Genomic DNA, 25883 nt, shown 5'->3' with positions numbered 1-25883 from the left:
ATAAAATTACTTGTAGGTTAGATTGAGTGGTGAGTAAAGATCCCTGTGAGGTGCTGACATTCAAGTTAAAATATGAATGTCAAAAAAGGAGCCAGCCATGTGAATAAATAGGCAAGAGCAGTTCAGACATTGGGAAGGGATGGTGCAAAGACCTAAAGATGTTCCTCACTTTACGTGTTTGAAAAATGGGGTCAACGTGGCAGGAGCTTTGTGGGAGAGGGGAGAAAGGCGGGTGAGCTGGGTAATGTAGGAAGGGGCTAGCTGACAGAAATTTGTGAAAATTTGATTTGGTCCAGAATAATTATAGAAAGGAAACAATTTTAATGTAAATACTTCTCTAAAGTATTGGGCTTGTTACTCATTGTGGGAAATGAGGTTGGAGAACATACATACAGGGGACCATAGGGTCACAAGGAACAAAGACACTGGGAAAAGGTCGTATGTAAATCCGAACTCATAGTCTGTCTTGTGTCCGAAGAAGATAGAAACTTGGAGAGCCACGAATCTTGCTGAAAGATTAACTTTTTTTTTCATAGATACTTAACCCATTGTTAAATACAAAGCTACAGGAAGTTTACTTTCAGCCATAAAACATATAAAATGGAATTCACTGTAGGAAATCGAATTATTTGAATTGTAAATGAAGTTTATTAATGCAATCCAACCCATCACAATTTAGACATAGTGACTTATGCTAGATAGAAAAACTTCAAATATATCTCCTTTATTTACATTTGCAAGTGAGATCAAATGGTGATGCTAGCAGACTAGAAAAAAAATCGAAAGTAAAACTTTTTTATGACAGCACGCTGATATTAATTGGAATGGCAACTCCTAATAGGAAGCCAGAAGATGGCTCAGCACTGAACTCTGGCTAAGCAAAAGACCTGAAAAACAGGTGGAATAATTCAATTTGGCTGATTGCTAAGGGTCATTTGAGCAGCACTTGTCTCTATCGAACATCTCTAGTTTGAGACATTTCTTTGGTTGATGAAGCTATATATAAGACCTACTAAATTATTAAGTAATGGAAAATGTCTTAAATGTTATACGTATGGAATAAGGAATAGAGATACAAGAAATAGTATCAATGAGTATTTTTCTGGGAGAATTAAGGTATGAGTAGTCTGCCAAAAGTTGTGTGATCAGGACTTGCTTAGTCTGCCTATATGTCTTTTGAACCCTGGGTAAGGACTAGTGGCACTGTTCCTTCTTGAACCCTGGGTGGGTCTTGGCTGACCGTCTCTTGTACCTTGCCCATCCCCAATTTGTACACCAAGTCACTAAGTGGGGAAATATTCTGCACACTGACAGCATACAGTCTTGATTTTCATCATTGGGACTGCATGTTGTGGCATAGCAAAATCTACAATCTGACAGGGACAAGTGACCATAAGTAAACATGTTACGGCAGGCCCTTGGACAGGCAGTCTGGGACCTGACATATTTGTTGACAGTTTACCCAAAAATGAATGACAGTATCGTGTTTTTGGTAAAAAGAATGAGCTGTGGAGACAAGTTCAATCATCTGGGTTCAAATCTATTGGGTATTAGTTATGACTTGTTTATGTCTCTGTGTACCTCATAGGTTGTCATGAAGATTAAATGAGTTAATATACATAAAGCACTTAGATACTAACTCTTCATTCATCCAACAAGTATTTATTGGCCACCTACTTGTTTCAGGAATTGTTCAGGCACTACAGACACTTAAGCAAACAAAATACTCAAAGTATCTTTCATGAAACTTGCATGTTAACTAGTCATTGCTGTTCTACAGGAAATTCAGGTTCCCAAGAACTCTAGATTCTTGCTAACCTCAAAATGAGGTCCACAAACCAGCAGCAAGGCAATCATTTGAGTCCATTAGAAACGCAAAATTTCAAGTTCCACCTAGACTTAATCAGGATCTGCACTTTAACAAAATCCTCAGGTGACATGGCCGCATATTAGGTTTTTCTTCTTTCATTTTGTTATTTTATTGCAACCGTATCCTTTATCCTGAGTATGTGATAAAGATGTTAGAAATGAGTCTGTTTCTGTAATTGCAGCAGATAGGCTCTGCTTCGCTATTTTGGTGCTGTATGCCTTTTTTTGCCTTTATTTTGGTGCTGTATGCCTTCCTTTCCCTTTATTTTGGTGCTGTATGCCTTCCTTTCCCTTCTATCACTTCTTAAACTTTTTATCATGGCATCATACCTATTACTCAAAATTTGCCACTTTTTAACCACTTATACATACATTTCAGTGATACTGACATTCACAATATTGGGCTACCATCACTACCATCCACTACTATCATGAAATAGTATCACTACTATCATAACCAAAACTTCTCCATCAACCCAAACTGCACTTAAGTATTTAACTCCCTATTCTCAACCACCATAGCCTGTAAGGTAATGTCTCCTTAATTAGTTTGCTTATTCTAAGTATTACATGTAAGTGGAATCATACACTATTCGTTCTTTTATGTCTGAATATTCCATTGTTTGTACAGACTATTTTATCCATTTATCCGTTGGACACTTGGGTTGCTTCCACCTTTTGACTATTGTAATGCTGCTATGAACGTTGGTGTACAAATAACTGTTGGAATCTGTTTACAATTCTTTGGGGGTGTATACCTAGAATTGGGATGGCAGAAAAACATGGTAATTCTATGTTCAACCTTCTGAGGAACTGCCAAACTTCTCCACAGTGGCTGCACCTTTTTACAATTTCACCAACAACGTACAAGGGTTCCAATTTCTTTGTATTCTTGCCAACACTTAATTTCCCTTTTTTCCCTAATTGTATCCTATTGAGCACAGAGTGGAATCTCATGGTTTTGATTTGTAGTCCCCTGATGACCAACGATGTTGAGCAACTTTTCATATGCTTGCCGGCCATCTGTCTTGTTTACTTTTGTAGAAATGTCTATTCAGTAAGTCCTTTGCCTACTTCTTAATTGGGTTATGACTTGGTTAAGAGCTTTTTTATAAATTAAGGAAACTAACCCTCTTCTGTGGAAGGGGATGGAAAATTTCTCCTATTTTGTGCAAATTTTTTAACCTTTTTCAAGACTTCCAGATTGTGTCGTATCTACAAATGCCTTCTACACACTAAGATTATATATTTTAAAGTCTCATATGATGGTACGTTTAATTCTCTGAACCACCTAAAATTTGTTTTGGTATATAGCGTGAGGTAGGAACCCCCCTTTTTATTTGCAAACGTAGATCTTGCTTTCCCAACTTTTCAAATAATACATCTTTCTCCAGTCGACCTCAAGTTTCATGTGTAATTTGTATTTCGGTTTGGTTCCAAACTTAGATCTTTTGAAATGTCTACTCATGAAAGTTTTAATTCCCATAGCCATTCATTTAAAAAAAATTAGATAAGCTAGAGATAGAGATGTACAGAAAAATCATGTAAAAGTGTTCCCATATACCAGCCCCCCTACTGTAAACACTTTGCATTTGTGTGGTGCCTTTGTTATAACTGATTATAAAATTGTACTAACAACTAGGTTCAGTTCTCCCCCCCATACAAACACCTTTGCATTAGGGTGGTACATTTGTTAAAATTCATGGAGTATTTTTATACTTTTACTATTAACTCTAGTTCACTATTTACACTAGGGATCACTGTGGTGCACATTCCTGGCTTTAACCTTTTTATTCTACTAAAAACTTTTAAACTATATTAACATATATAGTAAATAACTGTTACACTCCCAATGCTGTGCTACCATTCACTTTCACAACTTTTTACGATCAACCTAAAGAGAAATTCTGTGCTAATTAAGCGTTACCTCCCCATTCCCTATCCCCAACCCATCTGCTGGTAACTGAGTTTGCTTATACTAATTATTTCATTGTCAGTGTCATGTATTTGTCCTTTTGTGTCTGGTTTTTTTCACTCAGAATGTCTTCAAGGTTCATCCATGTTGTTCCGTGTATCAGGACTTTTCCTTTTTACTGATGAATGCTCTAGTTATTGTGGAGACCCAGGGTCCCCTAACCCCAAGACTGCAGCATGTGACTGTGTGACCTAGACATAAGTTAAAGGTTAACAACTCTCCCCAGAGGGGAGACAATATATAGATGTCATTTTAAACTATAATCTTTTCAAAGCAGTAAACGTTCTTCCTACGAGTGTAGTGAAAACATTGCTTCATATGTTCCCAGCAGAAACTGTTCTTCTACCCTATGGAATGCCCCTTCTGAAAACCCTTATGTATCACCCCTCATTTTCTCATCCCTTTGCAGAGTGTTATCTTCATTCTCTGAACCGCCAACTTCAGAGATTCTCTCCTGTCCCTAAGTCCCAATAAAGCTTACGCCTGACTAAATGCCAGGTGTGTTCTTTGGTCTTGCAGCCGTACCAACCCGTTGGGTTGTAACATATATGTATACATAACATTTTGTTTATCCATTCATTGGTTGGTGGACACGGGTTGCTTCCATTTTGCAGTGCCACCATGAACATGGCCATCATGAAAACTCCCGATTACAACTGTCACCTACACAGTATCCCTGCTTGTCTTTACCCTATAGGGCATTCTCAGTTATATCACTTTGCTACTCAAAACTCTTCAGTGGTCCCCTACTTCAAATGTAAACTGACACATACCACCTGGCCTTGAGTCAGTTCAGATCTACTACTTTTCCCATAGCTCAAACTACAGCCCTCTCACTTGAAATACACAACGAACACATTACTGCCTCAGGGGAGTCCTTTTTGTTCACTTCGCACAGTATACTACTCCCTCCTTCAGGTTTTTGCTCAAATGACACTTTAACTTTGCCCAATTCCATTTAAAGTATCAAGTCTCCCCCACCGTCATTTCCTGCTTGTTTTCACTGGCACTTGCCACCATGCAACAAACTATTTTACTCTAAAGTGTAAACTCCATAAGACCAAAGAACAGTACCTGTGCCAACTCAGATAAGCTTAAATATGTAATATGAAAAGATTTCATGAAGTCCCCAAATTTAAAGTTAGAAAATCATGTTTTAAGAAACCACTGAAGATCTATGCAAACATTTAAGCCTAGTGATGTCAGAACTTTATTTCTAAAAGCGAAAAATTTAGAAATAACTTCTGAATGACCAGTAAGATGGTGTACATTTTTCACAAGATATCATACAGCTACAATATCAAAGTATATTTAATAGGAAAACCTGTATACAATAGATGGGTAAAAATGGAATGCATGAATTCTCTATATATTCATTAAGTGCAAAAAACTATCACCAAGTTTTATCACTGGGTAGTTTCATTAAAATTTAAAATTAACTTATTTATGTCTTTTTAAGGCTTAAGTCACTTTTAGTTGCACAGAAATGCATTACTGACAAACATAAAAACCTACAGTTCTTAGAATTTGACATTTCTTCCCTATGTCACTCTTGCCAATGATTTAGGATTTGTAAATTGGGATTTAGAAATTGTGCCAAAATGTACACTGGAGACATACGCTCCAGCAGGGTCCTTTGCACTGAGTTTCCACAAGACTTTGAAATTAGGAACATTCATGCCCTTAATGGTTCTGTAGGTGACACAGTCATAGCTCCAGCAATTTCTGTATTCAACTATATACTATAGAGGAAATCTAAATTCAGAGCTGTGTACCTCCAACAGTTTTTTTTCCCCTTTGCAACAAACTATCTAGTTGCTGAACCTGTTGGTCCTTTTCAAAATTCAACTTTATCTAGAGTCATGTACAAACAAACCAGGTAATGTACATAAATACACACATACACACACTTGGCACTGAAATTAAGTCTGGAATTTCCCATGCGTCCGCTTTTACAACCTGCCAAAATACGCTGATTTCCTTTTGCAAATCCAAATCTTGAAAAATAAATCCTTAGTCAAAGGCAACTAATTTTCCAACCATTCCTAAAGTATCATACATAATGTAAACTACTGGAATCAAATTGATTATGAACTCATTTCAAGATAAAAGTGCCTGTCAATGAAAAAACAGGTGTACAATGAAGACATCTTTATTCTATCATCACTAAAACGGCTTAATCACCTGAGATTAAAGATCAGTTGCATGAAACGAATCAGTTTCCTTAAAATGAAAAACACAAAATAAAAGTATTTTTAGTTTTGGCACATCTTCCTGTAGCAAGTAAGAACTGAACTAGCAATGATTAGGTTAATTATCTTTTCCCAATACCAAGCCATAAATTCTGGAATCGTAAAGTCTATCTTGAAGTAGTATTTGAAAATGTGATACCCAAGTTTCAATTTTTGTTCTCTTCAACAGTTGAGTTATCTCAAATACTTCATGTACAAAAATAATGAAGAGACGAAAACTGAGCCTCAATTCCCTTAAAAATTTTGGATTGTAGTAATAAAGGCCTCTATTCTGAGGCCCTTTACTGTTCAAAAATATTCTAAACCTAAAAACCAAAAAAACCTACTTGACAGGTATGTACACACTTTACCTAAAATTTATTAATATTGTTAATTTTAACTAGTAACATACAACTATCATAATGTATTACAACTTAAAAAGCAAACTCCTATTTGCATAAATGTTAATTTCCAAAATTACAAAATGAGTCAATTTTAAAAAGGGTAAATACAAAGCCTTAACAGAACATGCATTCACACACTTACACAATTTCTCCTTACATCAATGTTTTATGAATTCACCTTTTATGCAGAGCAATATTTCCCCATCCTCCCCTCTCCCTGAAAGTTGACTACCTAGAATCAACTGTTATAAATATATCTACAGAAGTAATTAAAAAGTGGGAAAAAAGTTTTTAACTGTACCATACAAAGAAAAAATCTTGTTTAAAAACAGATAATGCTAAACCACAAGAATGCACCAATCTGTAAGCTAAAAAGAACAAAAACCAAAGCAAAAAAAAAAACCCAAAACCAAACAAACAAAAACACCCAACACAACATGACCTATCTGGACACAAAATTGCGGAGAAGGGGAAACTCATTTCCTTGCATTAAAAATCAGAGTGCAACATCTATAGTTAAACAATTTTATTAACATAGTCAAGCAGTGATTAACATTCACATCTATTATGTCACATCATACAAATGTAAATACAAAATTACTACAGTACAATATATATTCTCTGCATGATCCAAAATATTTGGTGGCCCCAAAAAACTCTCTTTAAAATTCAGCAGCTTATCAAAAATTAAAACCGTATTCTATTTAAAATGAAGATCTGTTAGCACAGAGTTAGACTTCAAGAAGTATCAATTTAGTACAGTTTGAGAAGTTGCAGGAGGATATGTTTGAAGGACACATTCTAACATAGTGTGGCAGGTACAGGAAACATCAGATTTAAAGCTTTTAAGCATAACTCATACAACCTAAGTTGTCAGCAGAAAGATCCAGTTATTTATAACTAAAGCTAAAACTACCAAATTATTGCACCCAATGTTAACATGAATATTAAGTGTAAAACTCCTTTATATTATGAAGTGAAGTCATTTACAATGTTTAAACATCTCTTTTTACAAGATGATAACCTATTAATTATACAGTATTGTCTATCTTCATAAAATCTAAATTTGGTTATATATTAACTGAGGAAAAACAAGGAAGTATGGGGAAAGCACAGCTGAACTCCTTCACAAAACTGTTATTAGAGAACCAACATTGCCTTATAGGCTAACCGTGTTACATTAGGCTTTTAAGGAAGATAATCATGTGAAACAGCTAATTCTACACAATACCAAGCTATAGCATAAGGAGATTCTGTGGTAGCTGAACAAAAATTGTAATAAAAGGGAAACTACTGGTTTTCTAATTAGTGATATACTGCTTGGCTAAGGTTTAAAATGTACAAAGGGTAAAAAAAAAAAAAATCATTTTAACTTCCCTCAAAATCATGCATACATTCAGCTTTTAAGCATCTTTTCTTTTTCAAAACAAAATACATTCTGGGATACAAACCACAATAAACAGTTGCTGTAGTTTATCTTAAAATTAATATGAATAATAAGTAGGCATAAAGATAAAGAATCTTCTACATATAAGTCACACCAACGGAGTAAAGATCTACATCAGACTGAAAAAATTAGTCACAAGTCATCATAAAAAATGTACAGATGAATGAAACATGTTAATTTTACTTTTAAAGAGGCATTAGACGTTATCTCCATTATTTAATACAACATGAAATGTACTAAGGTGGTTTACAATATTGCATATTACTAGATAATATTGTTTAAAAAAGCAACAACACACACAGCTCTTTACTGATTTAATTTTTTCTTCTAGACCACCCCAGGTCCTTAAGTCTAAAGAACAGTTTTCATAAAGATTTCAATGCCTATACTTCAAAAACAGTTCTAGTAGCAAATTAGTGTACCCCCTTGTATTATTTTCCAAAAAAAAACCTAAAAAACAAAAACACCCCACAAAACACAATAAGCAAAGCTGTGTGTATGGTTTAAAGCACTACCAAGGAAGGACTTAAATTGCAGTTAGGCATGATACACTCTTCTCCTGGGAAGAATGATTTTTTGCACCGTTATCTGTTAATACATTCAATATGAATAATATAGTTGAACTATATGAAGCAAAAAAAAAACACCACTTTCCCTCATGGTAAAAGATTTCACTTAAATTTAGACAAAAGGGTTTAAGATATAATTAGCCTAATTCTGGCATTTTGGCTATGCAGGGTGATATGATATAGGGGGGGAAATTTTTCCACTTTCCTATCTTGGGGGTTTAGAGAAAAGGAGGACTAAACCAACTAACTTTCTGGTAAACCCGCATGCAAAAGGCTTGAAAGGATGGATTTGTAGCACCCCAGTCTGCTAAAATAAGGGCTAAAAAGTCAGATTAAATGGGAACGTTCTTAATGAGATATACTAAAAAACAAATACAAGTATAATGACTATTTAAGCATATGTCACCAAAACAAAAAAACAATACAAGAGTATTTCACCTGAGATAAAATTTGTATCTGACTATTTTTATAACTGAGTAGACAAAGCATTTCAATAGAGGAAAGTCAGTTGAAATTACTTTAAAATATACATCTGATCCTATTTTACAATATATGCAATTTAAGCAATTCAGATCAATGAAAAAGTCTTAAAAGAAATCACAGTGTTTATCCTATCAATATGTTAATTAGAAAATGTATGCTACTTGTTTTGTTTTTAAGATGTTAATGGCTTGGTTAAGTGTTTTAAAATCTATGCTTCTGAAATCTAACTTACCTCAACAAAATCAAGTAGCAATAATGTAAAGCATTAGAAATGGCTCTTAAGATTATTTACATGTTGATTATTTGGGAAATAACCAACCAAAATATGTAAAAAAGGGTTTTTTTTTTTACACAGTATGAAGTCATTAAAGAAATTAGACAATACAAAAAGCAGAATTCTTCCTGAATAAAAGAATATTTGTGGCACTAAGTTCACTTACTAATGGACTATATCATGGAACTGCCAACATGCATTTAAATTATATTAAATACACTTTCTGTTTCCAACTTAGGTTGATCAGCAGCTTTTGTTCTGTTAGAATCCTTCAAAGAGAAAAGCTCAAACAGGAAAAAGAAGGCATATATAAAACAGTAAACACTGACCTCCTGAGGTTCCTACAACATAAAAATATTCAAGTAGAAAATCTACATCACTTAGCAGCGGCTATTTCTGTAGTTGAGCACACTAACAGCACTTTAGTGTGTAAGGAGCAGATGAAGTAAGCCGTGCTTTAAGCATGCCAAGAGGCAGAAACACTGGAATGTAACAAAGACAAACTCACAATTTCATAGACATCCAGTCAACATTCAAAACTAAGACTACACCACAAGAATTAAGTTGCTTTTTATATATCCCATGATGTATTACAAGTTTTATCAGAACAATGCTAAATCAGATAGAGCTTACCTCAAAAGATAACTTAAATGGCTTCTGCAAATTCCTGTGCTATACTACATGCATCTGAAATGTAATTTAACTATGAAGAACCCAATCTGGGGAGTAGGGATTCAATTTCATGTTGCCAGTTTTATTGACTTCATTGTACTTCCTACTTTTAAATTAAATTTCCCTATAATTTAAAGAGATCAAGTGAGTACTAAAATGGGTACATATTCTTACAATGTTACTCATCTAATTGGAAACTAATTTTTCACCAAATAGATGACAGTACTGCTTTTAGTCAATATGTAATTCTCAATCACTGATCCAGATAACTATATTGAAAGTTGTTTTACTTAACTGTTTACTGTTTAGGGGATAATTTTGTCATTTCTTTACATTTAAAAAATTTGCTTCCTATTCCAGAATATTAAACAGTATCTCCCATTTTAAATTCTAAAATGTATTTTAAGTACTAAGGATAAAATAGCTATCCTACTCAAGTTTTAAAGACTAACTAGGAAGCAAATTTTGAGCTCCCAATGAAGCAATGGTACTAGAAAGTGAAATGCCACATACCCTTTGGATCCAACTACTTAAAAAAAAAAAAAAAAAAAAGCATTAAAATGAGATTCAGTTTAGGCTCTACAGACCGAAATTTGCAAAGCCGAAGTAGAGGAAAGAAGGTGAAAGAATATGTTAAAAAAAAAAAAAACAAAAACACACACACACTACAGTAACAAAAAACCTTTCTGCATGCTACCATGCATTTGAAATTTTCTGAAACAGTATTTATAAATTCACACGCACACAGCTCAAACTTCAGTGCAACGGCTGTATCATTCAACACCTTTAGAGAATAGAACCATGCAAAGAGGAGCAACTGCTTATAAAAACGGTTATTCAGTATTTATTCTGCAATGCAAAGGTGACAAACTAAAATATAAAAAGGTTGTTATGGCTTAACATTTTTGTTGCAGATTAAATATGCAGCATTGAAAAATGGAAAGGTGTGGCATCATCTCTGACCAGCAGAGTTAAAAAGAAAAATCTCTCCATTTTCCTTCATCATCATGGGATACACTGTTCAGGCAATCCAAATTAATAAAGACTTGCACTTTCATATGGACACAAGATCAAGTGTACCAGTTAGGTTTTCACATTCACAGTATATAAGAAAATACACATGGAAGGAAAAGTAAAGGGTTAACTTAACAAGGATTTATTCACAGGAATACATGTAAGTAGAGAAAAATAACAGAAAAGCTAAACAAATGAAATGAAGAGGATCCAAACCAACTTTCACTCTGTAGCTTTAAACTTGCACCCTGTGTGCATATTATCTAGGGCACAGAGGGCCACCAACATGCGCCAATACAGTGTAGGAACCCTGCATTACATCCATTAACTTAAACATATCTTTAAGATCATGCTTTGAACAAAAAAAGAAAGCTTAGAAGGCAATTATGTTGAATGGGAATAAACATTGAAATATAGCAATCATGTCTTCAACTTCTACAATCGTCTTTATGTGCTGACTAACATTTAAGCAGCCTTTTACAGATCTTTTACCATGTAATTTAAGGTTTAGAAGTTTTGATAAAATCACTAGTAGTATATAACCATGCAGAAAGCACATCACACTGACAGCACAGAGGCAAGGATTTTGCACAGGTATATCAGCTTTCCACATTGTGCAGGTTACACACAATACAATATCAATCTTATTCCTAACAGATCCTAAAGAGATATTTCAAGGCCTAGCTGTAAACTACAGTACTTTATATCTATATTCTTAAAAATGATATCCACAAATCTTAAAAAGGAATTTTAAATGCAGGGCTATATCAAATTGGTAAACTGCAACACAAACTGGCGCAACATAGGTAAATGAATACCAGTCTCACTCTATGTGATGCAAGCATGCTACTTCTCCCACTAATTTAAATTACTTTCAATCACTATGAGCCAGAATGCATGCCTGAACCTTAAACTGCACATTAAAAGTAACGTCTTGGCCTAGAAATTAAATCTAATGAAGTATAGCCATCAAATTATACCCTCTACACATTAATGTTTTAATGCAAAATTAAGGTGTCAATCTTTAGTTTGATATGCCCAACCCCATTTATTTGTTCCCTCTCTGCCCACCCCACAAAGGTAAAAGGAGTGACTCATCTGGCATTTCACAGGTGCTTCATTGTTTAAATTTGTTTCATTTTATTTCCAACTTCTTTTGGGGTACCTTAAATTGTAACTTCCAAGAACCTGCTTCTACTCTGGGTAGGCAAGCTGATTTTAAACTCTTATTAGCTTCATTTATGTAGTTCTTCATCAGCATGCAAAACAAGGCCCCATCATGTGGGAAAACTTATATAAAAACTTTTAAATTAAAAAAAAAAAAAGCAAAAAAAAAAAAAGCTTCTTTACTGTTTGTAACCCCCATTCTTAGGTTTCCTTTATTGTGCGCTATAGAATTTTTCTTCTTTCTTATCCCTATGCATCATTTATATGGTTCTTGTTTTGGTACAATTCCCCATAATATTTCAGAATGTACTGTTTTGTGAGTAGACTGAAATAGACTTTTTTGTTTTTGCTTCTTCACATCCAGTGCGGAGTTGTAACTGGAGACAGATTTCCACCCACAAAGGCTCCAGATGTTAAAACGTTTCCCAACATCGACTTAATACAGTGACGGCAACACCTCCCTCCCGCCCCTCCCAGTAGGGTTGGGATTGTACTGTATTCCCTACTGGTTTACCCTTCCCCCCTGTAAAGGGTAACATTTTCCCTGGGTGCAGAGGCTCCCTCACAGTCTCCAAGACTGAAGGACCTGTAAGATAAAAAAAAAAACACAAACAACAACTTTATACTTTAACAACTGTTCTACTTCCAAAGCCACTGGAATACAATTAATTTACAATGCTATCTCTACCTATGAAGAAAATGAGAAATAGCTTCCCTAAGATCATGCTAATCAATTTTAACCATGTTGCTTCCTTCTGTTATTGCTATGAATTGTCACCTGCATCATATATGAAAAGTAAGCTGTGAAGCACTTTATATAGATTAAATGTGCCCTGTAGGTTACTATCAATCTCGTTCTTTAGCCCTTTCTGTATAATAGGCCCCCAGAGAAACTGCTTATTTCTTACATATACTAATTCACATTTTTTCCTTCAAAGTTAAATAGTACTTTCTACAGGACCAACAGGATCCTTTGTGAAAATATTCATTACCATAATAGGGTGACTGTATTCAGCAAATATCAAAGTAAATTTTAACACATGCCTTCTCAATATTTCTAATCAATACTTTTGACTCCGCTTTTACTTGGTTCTTTCCGATATTCTTGGGTCACTTGATTTTCCTGATAAGGACTTTCCTCAGCTTGATATAGTTTTAATGATGAAGATATTAAAAAATAAAGGTAGATTACTGGGAGATGCTTAACTAGTGCCTGACAATGTCCATTCACAACAAAACTCCTACTACCCACTTATGCCAAACTTTGGATTATTTATGAAGGTTCATCTGAATTTGCAGAGGGCAAAATAGTCCATCTATGGAGAAGTACAAGCAAACCTTTTGTCCTGCCTCTGAGAAAGGGAAGAAGTGTGTAAAAAGGCAGGAATAAGGGGGTGGGGAGAAATGAATACATTAAATAAAACCTTAAAGAACAAAAAGGCAGGAATAAAAGCTACGTATCCATTTATACCTCACATCTTCTCTTAGAATAGTTATCACCACAGTGAATTCATAACTGGTGATATACGAGAAACCACAGAATGTAACAATAAATCTACAAGTGCTCAAGATTTGTCCCACCTCTCAGTCCTGTGAAGCTAAGTCATTCTCACATATACCATTCTCAGGATTCAATATAATAGTGAGTCAAATCAAACAATTTTCTGACATGCTAAGGCCATGAAACAGCTTCGAGGACTCAAGAACAGAGTGGGACAAAACAAGCACAAAGGACTATGAAATTTCCCAGAGGCTGGAAATCCATTTCTCCTGCCTTCTAGAGGTTAAAAAATGTTGGATGTTGATGTCTTTCCAGGTTTAAAATCAAGCTCAGAGAAAGCAAGCAAGCAAGCAAAAACTCCAATTCAAGTAAAGGGTACTTAAAGTTGGTGTAAACCTCTATGTACACTGAATAAGCCCTCTGGCTTTCCGGTCATATATTTAGCAATTCAAGATCAAAATCTAAAGAGGGGTATCAAAACTGCTCAGAGAGATCCACTGTAGCTCAGTGGTTGAGTGCCAGTTTCCAACATACAAGGTCTTGGATTCAATCCCCAGCCCTGGCACCTCAAAAAAAAAAAAACCAAAAAAACAAAAGAAAACAAACAAACAAAAACCCAAAAGAACCGGTCCATCATAGTCTTACTGGCCACATGTTCCCCAAATTTATTAAGCCAACTCAATGTGCTAGGCAATATACTAAAGTTTTGGCATCACATATAATATTGTAATCCTCACAATAACTCAACAAGGGAAACGAGGCCAAAAGATTGAAATTGTTAATCCCACTTAATAGAGAAAAATTCAAAGAACTAGAGCCCAAATGGACTTATTCCTCTACCACCCCAAATCAAAAGAATCTTCCATTATTCATTTTAAAACACAATGCTGAATACATGGTAGTTTAATTCTTATTAAAATCTGTGTTGAAAAACAAATATTATTAAACATTCTGTCTACTAAGCCCAAACTGAGTTTTCCCTAAAGCTCAAAAAATATAGAAAACTCTTAGATGTATCAGAGATTATAAATTCATGCTTCAAAACTGAACCACTTCTGTGAATGCTAGTATCCTTTTGCAGGATAAAAATCTTCAGGTAGAGGGAAGCAATAGTTGAAGCAACGTTTGAGAAATATAAGCAGTCTCTCACATTTGTTTTTCCTTCTAGGATTCAAAGATGGAGCCATTCACTTATTTTGCATGCTCGTTATTTGCAAAAAATTCTCTAGCCTTTATATACACATCATTTTAAATTTAAGGTAATGCACCAATTAAATGAAATTGTTTCATTTAATTGTTAGGTGAAATTCTTGTAGAAAACAAATGCTTTTATTCTACTCAGTAGTTTTAGATTATAGGTCTCAGTTTGTTTGCAATGAAAATTTTCAAATGTTTTTATAACTTACCCCTAATTATGGGACTGCAGCCTAAGTGTATGAGATTAAACACCATAAAAAGCTGCAAGACGCTCTTTTAAGGGAAGAGGAAACTGATCAGAGAACCGCCTCCAATTTTCATCCCCAACTTGATTTTTAAATCCATGAAGGATCTGCAGAGTGAAAAACCATTAGTTTATCAATAACAAAAAAACTCAGATCTGCATAGGGTCTAAAGTCAAACACTGTTAATGTTAACATTTAAAATTTTTTATTCATTTTAAGTTTTTCTCAAATGATGTTATATTCTATACCATTCCCTATGTTGCCTAAGAGCACCTCTTAAGCATATGCTGAATTTGCTTTGAGAAGGTTAGAATTCAGCAAGCATCCTAGTTTAAGAGATAGATAAATACTGGGAAATCTGATACCATATTACTAAAAATCAAGGTACAGAATTCACCTAAGGGACAAAATCTGAATGTCATGTTATGCTTTTTCAAATTGTTAAGTATGCACGCTTTAGGTTTATGGTAATTTTAATATTAGGTAATTCAAATGTATAACAGCATTTTATTTCTTATGTTGTTGCAGCTGATTACTGACAAGTTAATCAAAAGGAGGCACTAGCAAAGAACTATATGAGCTTAATATTGTGGAGGCCATATAGATTTTTATTCTGTTCAATGGCGTCATATTATGCTCCCAATCTCTGTCAGTCATCCTGAAAATAGATACTATTTTACATAAATGGGATAAAATGGGACTACATGAAGCAATGGTATGGTTGGGAAAATATTTTAAAAGTGTGTGCTTTACTGACACAAAGTCACTGCTGTATCCTAAGATCAGGCCAACTTTGTTTTTTTCTAGTAACATACATATATACCTAAAATTTCCCTTTTTAATCGCATTCAAATATATTATTCAGCGTTGTTAATTACATTCAGTGTTGTGCTATCACCACAATCCATTACCAAAACTTTTCCATCCTCCCAAAAAGAACTTCTGTAAATTTTAAGCATTAACTTCCTATCTTCCACCTCTACCTCAACCCCTACTAACCAAAACTATTTTCTCTCCGATGAGTGTGCAGATTTTAATTATTTCATATCAGTGAGCTCAAACAATATTTATGTTTTTGTGTCTGACTTATTTCACTCAACATGAGGTCTCAAGGTTCATACATGTTGCCACATATATCAGAACTTCATTCCTTCATATGGCAATATAATACACAACGGTGTGTGTGTATATAGATACACACACACACATTTTGTTTATTCATTCTTCAATTGATGACACCTGGACTCTTTCATCTTTTGGCAATTGTGAATAATGCCCGTATGAACATTGGTGTGTGCAAAGGTCTATTTGAATACCTACTTTCCATTATTTTGGGTATATACCTAGAAGCAAGATTACTAGGTCATATGGTGAAATCTATTCTTAATATTGTGTTAAAGTATAGTTTTCCACAGCAGCTGCACCATTTTACATTCCCACTTGCAATGAATAAGTGTTGTTCTTATTTCTTCAAATCCTCTCCAACACTTGAAATTAAAAAAAGAAATTTTAATTTTAATTTTTTGATTTATTCCCCCATCCTGTTCCCCACGCCGTCTGTTCTCTGTGTCCACCCACTGTGCATTCCTGTGTCTGCTTGTATTCTCATTAGGCAGCTTTGGGAACCAACCCTAGGGCCTACTGGAGTGGGAGAGAGGTGATTACTCTCTTGCGCCACCTCAGCTCCCCTGTTCTGCTATGTCTTCTTATTTTCTGTCCTCTGTATCTCTTGTTGCATCATCTTGCTGCGCCAGCTCTCCACACCGGCTGGCTTTCCCACATGGGGTGACATTCCCATGCAGGGCGTCACTCCTGCACGAGGCTGCATTCCCGAGTGGGCTGGCCTTCTGGGTGGGCTAGCTTGCCCTCACCAGGAGGCCCTAGGGATCAAACCCTGGACCTCCTATATGGTAGAAGGGAGCCCAATTGGTTGACCCACATCTGTTTCTCAAAATTTTCTTTTTAAAAATAGTATCTATTTTACTGGGTATTAAATGGTATATCACTGTGGTGGCGATCTGCATTTCCCTAATGGCTAAACATGTTAAGCATCTTTTCATGTGCTTTTTGGCCATTTGCACAACTTTTTTGGGGAAATGTTTACATGAGTCTTTTATCCATTTAAAAAGTGGGTTGTCTTTTTGTTGTCAAGTTGTAGGACTTCTTTAAATATTCTGGATATTTAAACCTTACTAGATAAGTGATTTCCAAAAAAATTTTCTCCCATAGTAGGTTGTCCTTTATTTTCATGATAAAAGTCCTTTGAGGCACAATTGTTTTTAATTTGAATAAGGTCCCATTTATCAAATTTTGTTGTTGTTGTTGCTTTTGCTTTGGGTGTAAATTCTAAGAAACCGTTGCTTGATACAAGGCCCTAAAGATGCTTTCCTGTTTTCTGCTAGGCATCTGATAGTTGTCACTCTTATACTTATGTCTTTGATCCGTTTTGAGTTGGTTTTTGTATATGGTGTGAGGCAGGGGTCTACCTTCACCCTTTTGCAAACAGAGATTCAGTTTTTCCAGAACCATTTATTGAAGAAACTATTCTTTCTCAATTGAGGGGGTTCTTTCCTTATTGTCAAGAGTCATTTGGTCATAAATGCAAGGGTTGATTCCTGAGCTTACATCTGAATCCACTGGTACCAAGCTCTTTTTATTTAATACCGTTCTTTAAATTTATTTTTATTCCCCACACCCCTTGTTTGCACTTGCTGTCTGCTGTTTCTTGCGTGCTCTTTATAAAAAAATAAATTTTTTTATGAGGCTCTGGGAACTGAACTCGGGACCTCCTGCATGGAAGGGAGGTGTCCAGTTGTTGAGCCATCTTTACTCCCTGCTTGCTTTGTCTGTCATTGTCTCTTTGTTGCATCAGTGTGCCGCACCAGACTGTTGCGTCAGCTCACTGTCTTGCTTGTCCTCCCCAGGAGGCACCAGGAACCAAACCCACGACCTCTCACATGGCAGTTGGGAACCCAACTGCTCAAGCCACATCTGACTTCCGGTACCATGCTCTTTTGATTACTGTGGCTTTGTAGTAAGTTTTAAGATAGAAGTGTGAGTTCCCTAACACATGCTTCCTTCTCAGAGTCCCATATCATATAAATCTGATGATTGGTTTTTCCATTTCTGCAAAGATAGCTGTTAGAATTTTGATTAAGATGGTATTAAATGTGTAAATCACTTTGGGGAGAACTGACATCTTGAAAGAATTTGGTCTTCTAATTCATGCATACAGAATGTCCTTTCAATTATTTTTCTCGATTTCTTCTGATCATCGATAGTGTCTAGACACATTACTGATTTTGGATATTGATCATGCATTCCACCATTTCACTCATTTATTAGCTCTAGGAGCTTTGCTGTTGATTTTTCAGGATTTTCTGGATATAGGATCATGTCATGTACAAATAGGGAGTTTTGCTGCTGGATGTATTTTATTTTTTTCTTGCTTAATTCTCTGGCTAGAACCTTCAGTACAATGTTGAATAACAGTGGTTACAGTGGGCATCCTTGTTCCTGGTTTTAGAAAGCTTTCAATCTCTCACAATTAAGTATCATGCTAGCTATGAGTTTTTCATATATGCCTTTTATCATATTGAGGAAGTTTCCTTCTATTCCTGATTTTCAAGGAGGGGTGCTAGATTTTGTCAAATGCCTTTTCTGCATCATCTGAGATGAGAGTGTGTTTTTTTCCTCTTCATTCTGTCAATGTGGTGTATTACATTAATTGACTATGTTGAACCACCCTTGCATACCTGGGATAAATCCCACTTGATCATGGTGTATAATTCTTTTAGTGTGCTGTTGGGTTCAGTTTGCTAATATTTTGTTGGGGATTTTTATATCTATATTCTTAAGAAATACTGGTAATTTTTTTGTAGGGTCTTTACCTGGATCTGATGTAAAGGTGATGAGGGTGTATGCCCTCCTTTTCAGTTTTTTGGAAGTGTTTGAGCAGGATGGTGCTAATTCTTCTTAGAATTAGCAATCCCATGAAGCCATTTGTCTTGGGCTTTTCTTTGTTGGGAGGTTTTTGATTATTGATTCAATCCTCTGTTAGGATTTTGTTTCTCTTTCAGTCCATTTAGGTAGTTTGTGTGTTTCTAAGCATTTGTCTATTTTTACAAAGTTATTCTATTCCCTGTTAAACTGTTGCTCATATTATCCTCTTATAGTCTCTTTTTAGCTCATTGGGGTCAGCAGCAATGTTCCCCTCTTCATTTCTGATGTTAGTCATTTGTATCCTCTCTCTTTTATTCTTCGGCAGCCTAGCTAAGGTTTTGTCAATTTCATCAACCGTTTCAAAGAACCAACTTTTTGCTTTGTTGTTTCTCCAGAGTTTTTTTTTTTTTTTAAGATTTCATTTATTTCTCCCCACCCACTTGTTGTTTGCATTTGCTGTGTCTGTTCCTCTTGTTTCCTTAGGAGGCACCAGGAACTGAACCAGGACTTCTGATGTGGGAGAAGGGGCCTCATCACCTGAGTCACCTGGTCCATTCCTTTTTGTTGTCTGTCACTGTGTTTTTCTTCTTGTGTCTCTTGTTGCACCATCTTACTGTCACACTGCTTACTGTCTTTAGGAGGCACCAGGAACCAAACCAGGGACCTCCCACGCAGTAGGCAGGAGCCCAACAGCTTACGCCACATCCACTTCCCTACAGTTCTTAATTCTCTCTTTCAATTATTTCTGCTCTAACCTTTATTTCCTTCCACAGTCTCTTTGTGTTTAGTTTGCTCTTTTCCTTGTTTGGTTGCTGTTTTGAAATCTTTCTTTTTTATTGTAAACATTTACAGCTATAAATTTCCCTGTAAGCACTGTCTTTGTTGAATCCCATAAGTTTTGGTATACTGTATTTTCATTTTCTTACACCTCAAGGTACTTCCTAATTTCACTTGTGATTTTCTCTTTAATCCATTGAAAGTTATGTTTAATTTCTATATGTTTGGGAATTTCCCCTTTCTTTCTCTGTTATTAATTTCTAGCTTCATTCCATTGTAGATGGAGAACAAACATTGTTGATTTCATTGCTTCTGAATTTATTGAGATGATTTGTGAGGTAAGATATGGTCTATCCTGGAAAATAATAAACGCACTCTTGAGAAGAATGTGTATTCATTGTTGTTGGGTGGAGTGTTACAAATATGTCTAAATAGATTTAGTTGGTTTAAAATATCAATCTTGTATTTCCTTATTGAAATTTAATACATATTTGAAAGTTGTCCATTATTCCTTCAACTCTATCAGCCCTTGCTTCATGTATCCTGGGGCTCTGCTGTCAGGTGCACATACCTTTATAACTGTTTTGTCTTCTTGTTGGATAGTCCCTTTTATCAGTATATAATGTCCATCTTTGTCTCTAGTAATTGTTTTTGACAAAGTTTTTTTTTGTGATATTGGTATAGCTACTCCGCTTTCTTGTGATGACTACTTGCACAGTATATATAGTTTTCTATCCTTTCACTATCAACCTACTTATTTTTTAACTTAAGGCAAGTCTTTTGTTGACAGCACTGAACTGGGTAATGCTTTTTAATCCACTCTCTAATCTCTACCTTTGAATGCAAAATTTAATCCATTTTCATTTAAAGTTGAAAATGCAGAACTTTCTTCTGCCATTTTACTATTTTAGTCTGGTAAGCTTGTACTTTTTTGTCTCTCAATTCTTCAGTTAACGCCTAACTTTGGTATTTATTTGATTTTTTGTATTTTACCGTATCGAGTCCCTTCTTAGTTCTATCTGGTTATATCTTATATTTCCTTGTGGTTACCATGATAATTTAAAATTCTAAATATATAACAACTGTATGTGATTTGAACCCAAATTAACTTCAACAGCATATATATATACACTGTTCCTATAGCTTTCTATCCCCACCTTTTTTCATACTTGTTACAAATTATACCTTTGTTCATTGTATGGTTTATGTTCAAAACTACAGATTTATCATTACTTTTATGCATTTGCATTTTAGCACCTGTAGGAAGAAGTGGAGTTACATGCCACAATTTTCACTTATCATGAACAAAGTTATAAAATCTATTAATATTATTTGAAAAGCGTGTCATATAAAACACAGAAACAATTTAAACCTTCTAACTAGGATTACAGCAGTCCAAAAACAATGCATCATATAAACTTATTAGTTACCTTACAGAACATGTCTCTGAGATCATCTTTTGGGTTAATCCATGATGCAACAGCATCACAAAAAAATATAAAATCCTGAAACAAGCAAGAAATACATCTTAGACTGATATTTGTCAAAGACAGCAAAAGATATATAAACCTCAGAAATTATGACATGAAAAAATCCTAGCTAAAAATTAGAGATTTCTCTCTACAAACTCTTTTCAATAGTAATTTCCTTATATATGGTTTGTTACTTTTACTATTTTAAATGCTAATACAAAAACAAACAAAAATTCCAATAACTAAAATCCAGGTAGGAAGATGCTCTTTTAAATGTGGCACATCACATTAGATACCTCTAAAACACATTTAAATGACACAATGTTATTATGTATTGGAAAAAAATAAAATGAACAAAAAAACAGAAAAAGCAATCAAGGAGTTATTTTGCAATTAGGGGCCTTCTCTTAAGATAGTACTGTTTTGTTTACTATTAAGTTAATGTTTTATTATTGTAAAATTAGTCAAAAGATTTTTTTTGGTTCTAATTTGTACGTTCCCAAGGTCTATCATCTTCATCAATTTGAATTTTATAAGCTAATTCACTGCTTCTAAAACTAAGTTAACAAACTTAACACAACAATACTAGTTAGGAAATATCAAATGGTCTCAATTTAAAAATATTCAAAGCACCTTTGTCTTGGAAGGGATTTTTACCTTTTTTTAAGAAATAAAAATCCTCAAAAAAAAAAATGCCAGCTTGCCTAATTTACTAAAAAACAAGCAAAACAATAATAAACAAAAAAACCACTGAATACTCTTATCCAGAAAACACATGTAACAAATGTATAGTTTAATGAGATATTATAGGGTTAATACCCTTCCAACTACCATTCAGATCCAGAAGTAGAATTTTTGCCAGCCTCTACAGAAGTCCCTTCATATGTCTTATTCTAATCTCAACCCCCTTCTTATCCCTCTAAAGTAACCATTATCTTGACTTTATATCAATCACTTCCAAGCACTGTTTTTGTAGTTGCATTACAAGTGTGCGCCTCTAGATACCAAAATTTAGTTTGCAAACAAGACCCCAAGTGATTTGATTTTGTGTCTTAGGTTTCTTGTAATCTATAGGTTCCTATTACACTCCTTTCTTTTCCTTACAATTTATCTGTTGAAGAACCTGGGTCATTTACCTAATTTCTGATAGCCTGCATTTTGCTGATTGCATACACATGGTACAGGTTCAACAGTTTTCCTATGTTTTGCATATCCTTCAAGTTGGCAGTTGGATACAGAGTTTTGGTCAGACTCATGTTTGACTGTATTGCGGGTAAATAATTAATTTAAAAAAAAAAAAGGCTAAAAATGTCCAAATATCACATGAATTAAGATGGGAAACAAAATAGGGATGAAGAAATCATAAGCTCTTTAAATTAAAACAATCTGAATGGCTGATTAATTATTCTATTTCATTTACTATTAAATTACTAAGTTTGATTCTAAGTAACAGAAAAGAAAATGATATCCATGGATGGGAGGCATAACAAATAAATGGGATATCAATGTTTTGGCTTACCTAGTTCCAAGGTATGACTACAATAGCCTTACTCTACTGTTATTAAGATCTTATTTCACTACAAAGATTTAGAGATAAAAACGGACTTTATTTCAAGATACCGAGAAATGAGGTACCAGGGACTGAACACAGGACCTCATACTGGGAAGCAAGCACTCAACCACTGTGCTATATCTGCTCACCAATGAGAGCTGGTTTCTTCGTTCATTTGTTTTAGGAGGTATACTGGAGATCGAACCTGGGACCTTGGGTTTGATCTATTTCAACCACTTGAGCAACATCTGCTCCCCAATTGTGTTTTAGTAACTTTAAAAAAACATGAAAACATTTTGTAACTAAAGTCAAAGTATGTCATTACAATTTCATTAGTCAGAACATTAAAAGTTAAAAACAAATCTTTGTGATCATCTTACTTGGATTACTCCACTGGGATTCACACTGATCATGGTACAAATCCCACGGAATGCAGAATCCTTTTCCTCATTGTCCCTTATGTTTCTCAGAGAGGTGCACCTATTAAATTATAGAACTTGGTTTAGAATATAAGTAAAAAGTATGTTTAATTACAATACTCATGGACAGTATTTAATGGAATAAGTACAACAGAGGAAAAATGGTTATTTTCACAGAATTTTCAGAAAGCTGAAATTTCTCATACTACCTGTATGTTAAGTATATCTACAACCCAATATTGGAAACAATGAAATTCACACTTCCTTAATAACAGATTATATCTATGAAATGAAAGCTGATTTAAATTGTCCATCTAAACTATGTTAATGAGGTTGCACCATGAGTAAATTGCAATTTTTAAAATTGTATGTCTTGTATTCCATTAAACACTACTAAAAATGACTTGAAAGATTATTGAAAAAGCTGGACATAGAATATATACTGTCACAATATAAACTATTATTATACAACTTATGGTGTAGATGTTTAACATTTACATCAACAAGCAAAGATTTTTATACATAAATTTAAACACGTATTTTTGAATGCAATTAAAGTTTTGAAATTAATTCTAGAAAGGAAACATAATGCAAAAACCTAAATTTTTATAGTATTTGCATGCATCTTTATTCTTCTGGTGGATATTTAAATGCTTTTATGTATAATCAAGCTTTTTAACACAGCAAGCATGTGACAATCTTATCCCATGCATCAATTAGTCGTTAGCCACAACATAAAATAAATATACATGACGATGCTACTAAAAAACCTCACAAACCTGATAGGACAAGATTAGTCACATGGTTGGCAATGATTAAGGATTGTGATTTTTGTAACCAACTGAAAATATATCTAAAAGTGAGATAGAGAAAGAAAGAGTGAAGAAAAATGAATTAAAAAAAAAGATTGAATAATACACACCAGGGTCTTATAAACTGCTGTAGCATGGGGGCCACCTCTTGAGGACAAACGTAACCAAGACGACCAATTGTTATTGCTAAGGTAACGCAATCACGGTTATACACCACCAAACGCCAACCAAGACATGAGCAAATGAGGGGGAAGGAGAAAAAATAAAGAAAAAACAACAAATAACTCAGAAACAGAAACCAACAGAATTTGTGTATGATAATAAACATAAGATTTCACCAGTGCTGTTTATTACCACCCCCTAAAATAAGGGGCAGCAACATATATGGCATACTCTTGGAAAAGAAAAACAAAAGGAATTAAAAAAACTTTAAAGATTGAGAGAACACCAAAAACCATAACAAATAGCTTTTCTTGCGCAGTTAAATGTCAAGATATCATTCTCAGTTAATAAAAATGTGAGAGATTTAAAGGGATTTAGAGAATTTTCATTAAAAGCCAATCAAAATTTCAAAATTTAATAATGAAATCTAAGTTTTTCTCCAAGGAATATCAATAAATGTAATTATATTTCTCAATTGTCTACTCAAACACACTTCGCCATAGTTCAAATAACAGACTAAGAATTTCAAACCACATTTGACATAAGAAAATTCTGCTAATAATAAACAGTCCACTGTAGTAAGATGTGATATGTGGACCAAAGGAAATAAATACTGTTTTTGGTATAAAAGGCACAGCACAAAACAGATAGAAAACATTATACTGATTATAAGCTAATATTTTATTTTTATTTTAAAGTGGGAATTAATCAGGCTAATGTTCACATCAAAATCTTTAAACTTACAAAGAACTAAAACAAGTGCAACTTAGAACTGCGTTCTGCAATTCAAAGGTACATACATATAAATACATTTATACACAACAGGGGAAAAATACAAACAGAAAACAAACCATGAGGTGCTTTAATGGTGTTCTCTCAAAACCTTACAGGTTAACCTTTTATAAAAAAGGGTGGGGGGGTAAAGAAAAATGTTTAAGGATTACTTGAAGCAAACTACACAGATAATACTAAAACCCAGCAGATTCATATGAAGCAAGAGAAAGAAAACCTATGTTCAAAAAGACACAAACTATGCAACATTCTCATTAAACAGGCAAGTATGAACAATCCAATGAAACATGCGATAAAGCAGATGATGGTCCATTTAAAAAGTTCAGTGCAGGATATACTAATTTGAAAAAGAGCAAGTAATTGTATACTAAAGAATTGGCTTTATGAAAGTTTAAGACAATGGTAATTAAGTTGCCAAAATTACAGACATTAGCCATAAACAATGATTGTATCTGAATTAAAAAAAAACAACAAAAACCCTACCCATACCTGGGAAGGAATAGGTTAAAAAAAAAAAAAGGGTTATGCAGCTACTTGTGCTAAGAGTAATTCAATGATTCCCAATTGTGTTTCTCAATCATAGCAATTCAATCCATTGAATTTAAGAGTATTATCAACTACCTTATGAGTCACATAGGATTTAATCATACTTATAATCTTATATAAAAAGCCAATTTGTTAAAGGAACTGTAACAAATTCTCCAGCTGATATCCCACAGGAAACTTTAATATACATTACACTCAACATTTATTTTCAGTTACGCATTCACATTTAAAAATAAGAAGTTTAAGTTCAATAATAATTTTTAATGGCCAAGTGTTTCAAAACTGAATGTCATGTATAGGTACTGCATTCTAAAAAGAGAAATCCTGACATAATGGCATAACCATGCTATATATACATTTT

The 25883-nt window shown here is 34.3% G+C and overlaps 1 protein-coding gene across 7 annotated transcripts in view; it reads right to left on the bottom strand.

Moving 5' to 3' along the window:
* Window positions 1-25883, bottom strand: part of TNPO1 (transportin 1) — a 114532-nt gene that overhangs the window by 8796 nt on the left and 79853 nt on the right. For 3 of the 7 annotated variants that reach the window (XM_071208558.1, XM_058310045.2, XM_058310052.2), the window contains 5 exons: window positions 24133-24208; window positions 23172-23271; window positions 21198-21272; window positions 15013-15155; window positions 6991-12691 (listed from right to left, as the gene is read on the bottom strand). In XM_071208558.1, coding sequence (XP_071064659.1) covers window positions 15048-15155; window positions 21198-21272; window positions 23172-23271; window positions 24133-24208 — 359 coding nt within the window. In that variant the 3' untranslated portion in view covers window positions 6991-12691; window positions 15013-15047. Of the gene's footprint in view, window positions 1-6990; window positions 12692-15012; window positions 15156-21197; window positions 21273-23171; window positions 23272-24132; window positions 24209-25883 lie in introns of those variants that run through there. The other 4 variants (XR_009188595.2, XR_011645967.1, XR_011645979.1 and 1 more) reach the window with 2 other exon arrangements.

This window comes from Dasypus novemcinctus, chromosome 2 (assembly GCF_030445035.2).
Source record: "Dasypus novemcinctus isolate mDasNov1 chromosome 2, mDasNov1.1.hap2, whole genome shotgun sequence".
Classification (NCBI taxonomy): domain Eukaryota; kingdom Metazoa; phylum Chordata; class Mammalia; order Cingulata; family Dasypodidae; genus Dasypus; species Dasypus novemcinctus.
Note: the sequence above shows the minus strand (reverse complement) of the source record. Positions and strands in the feature narration are given on the sequence as shown.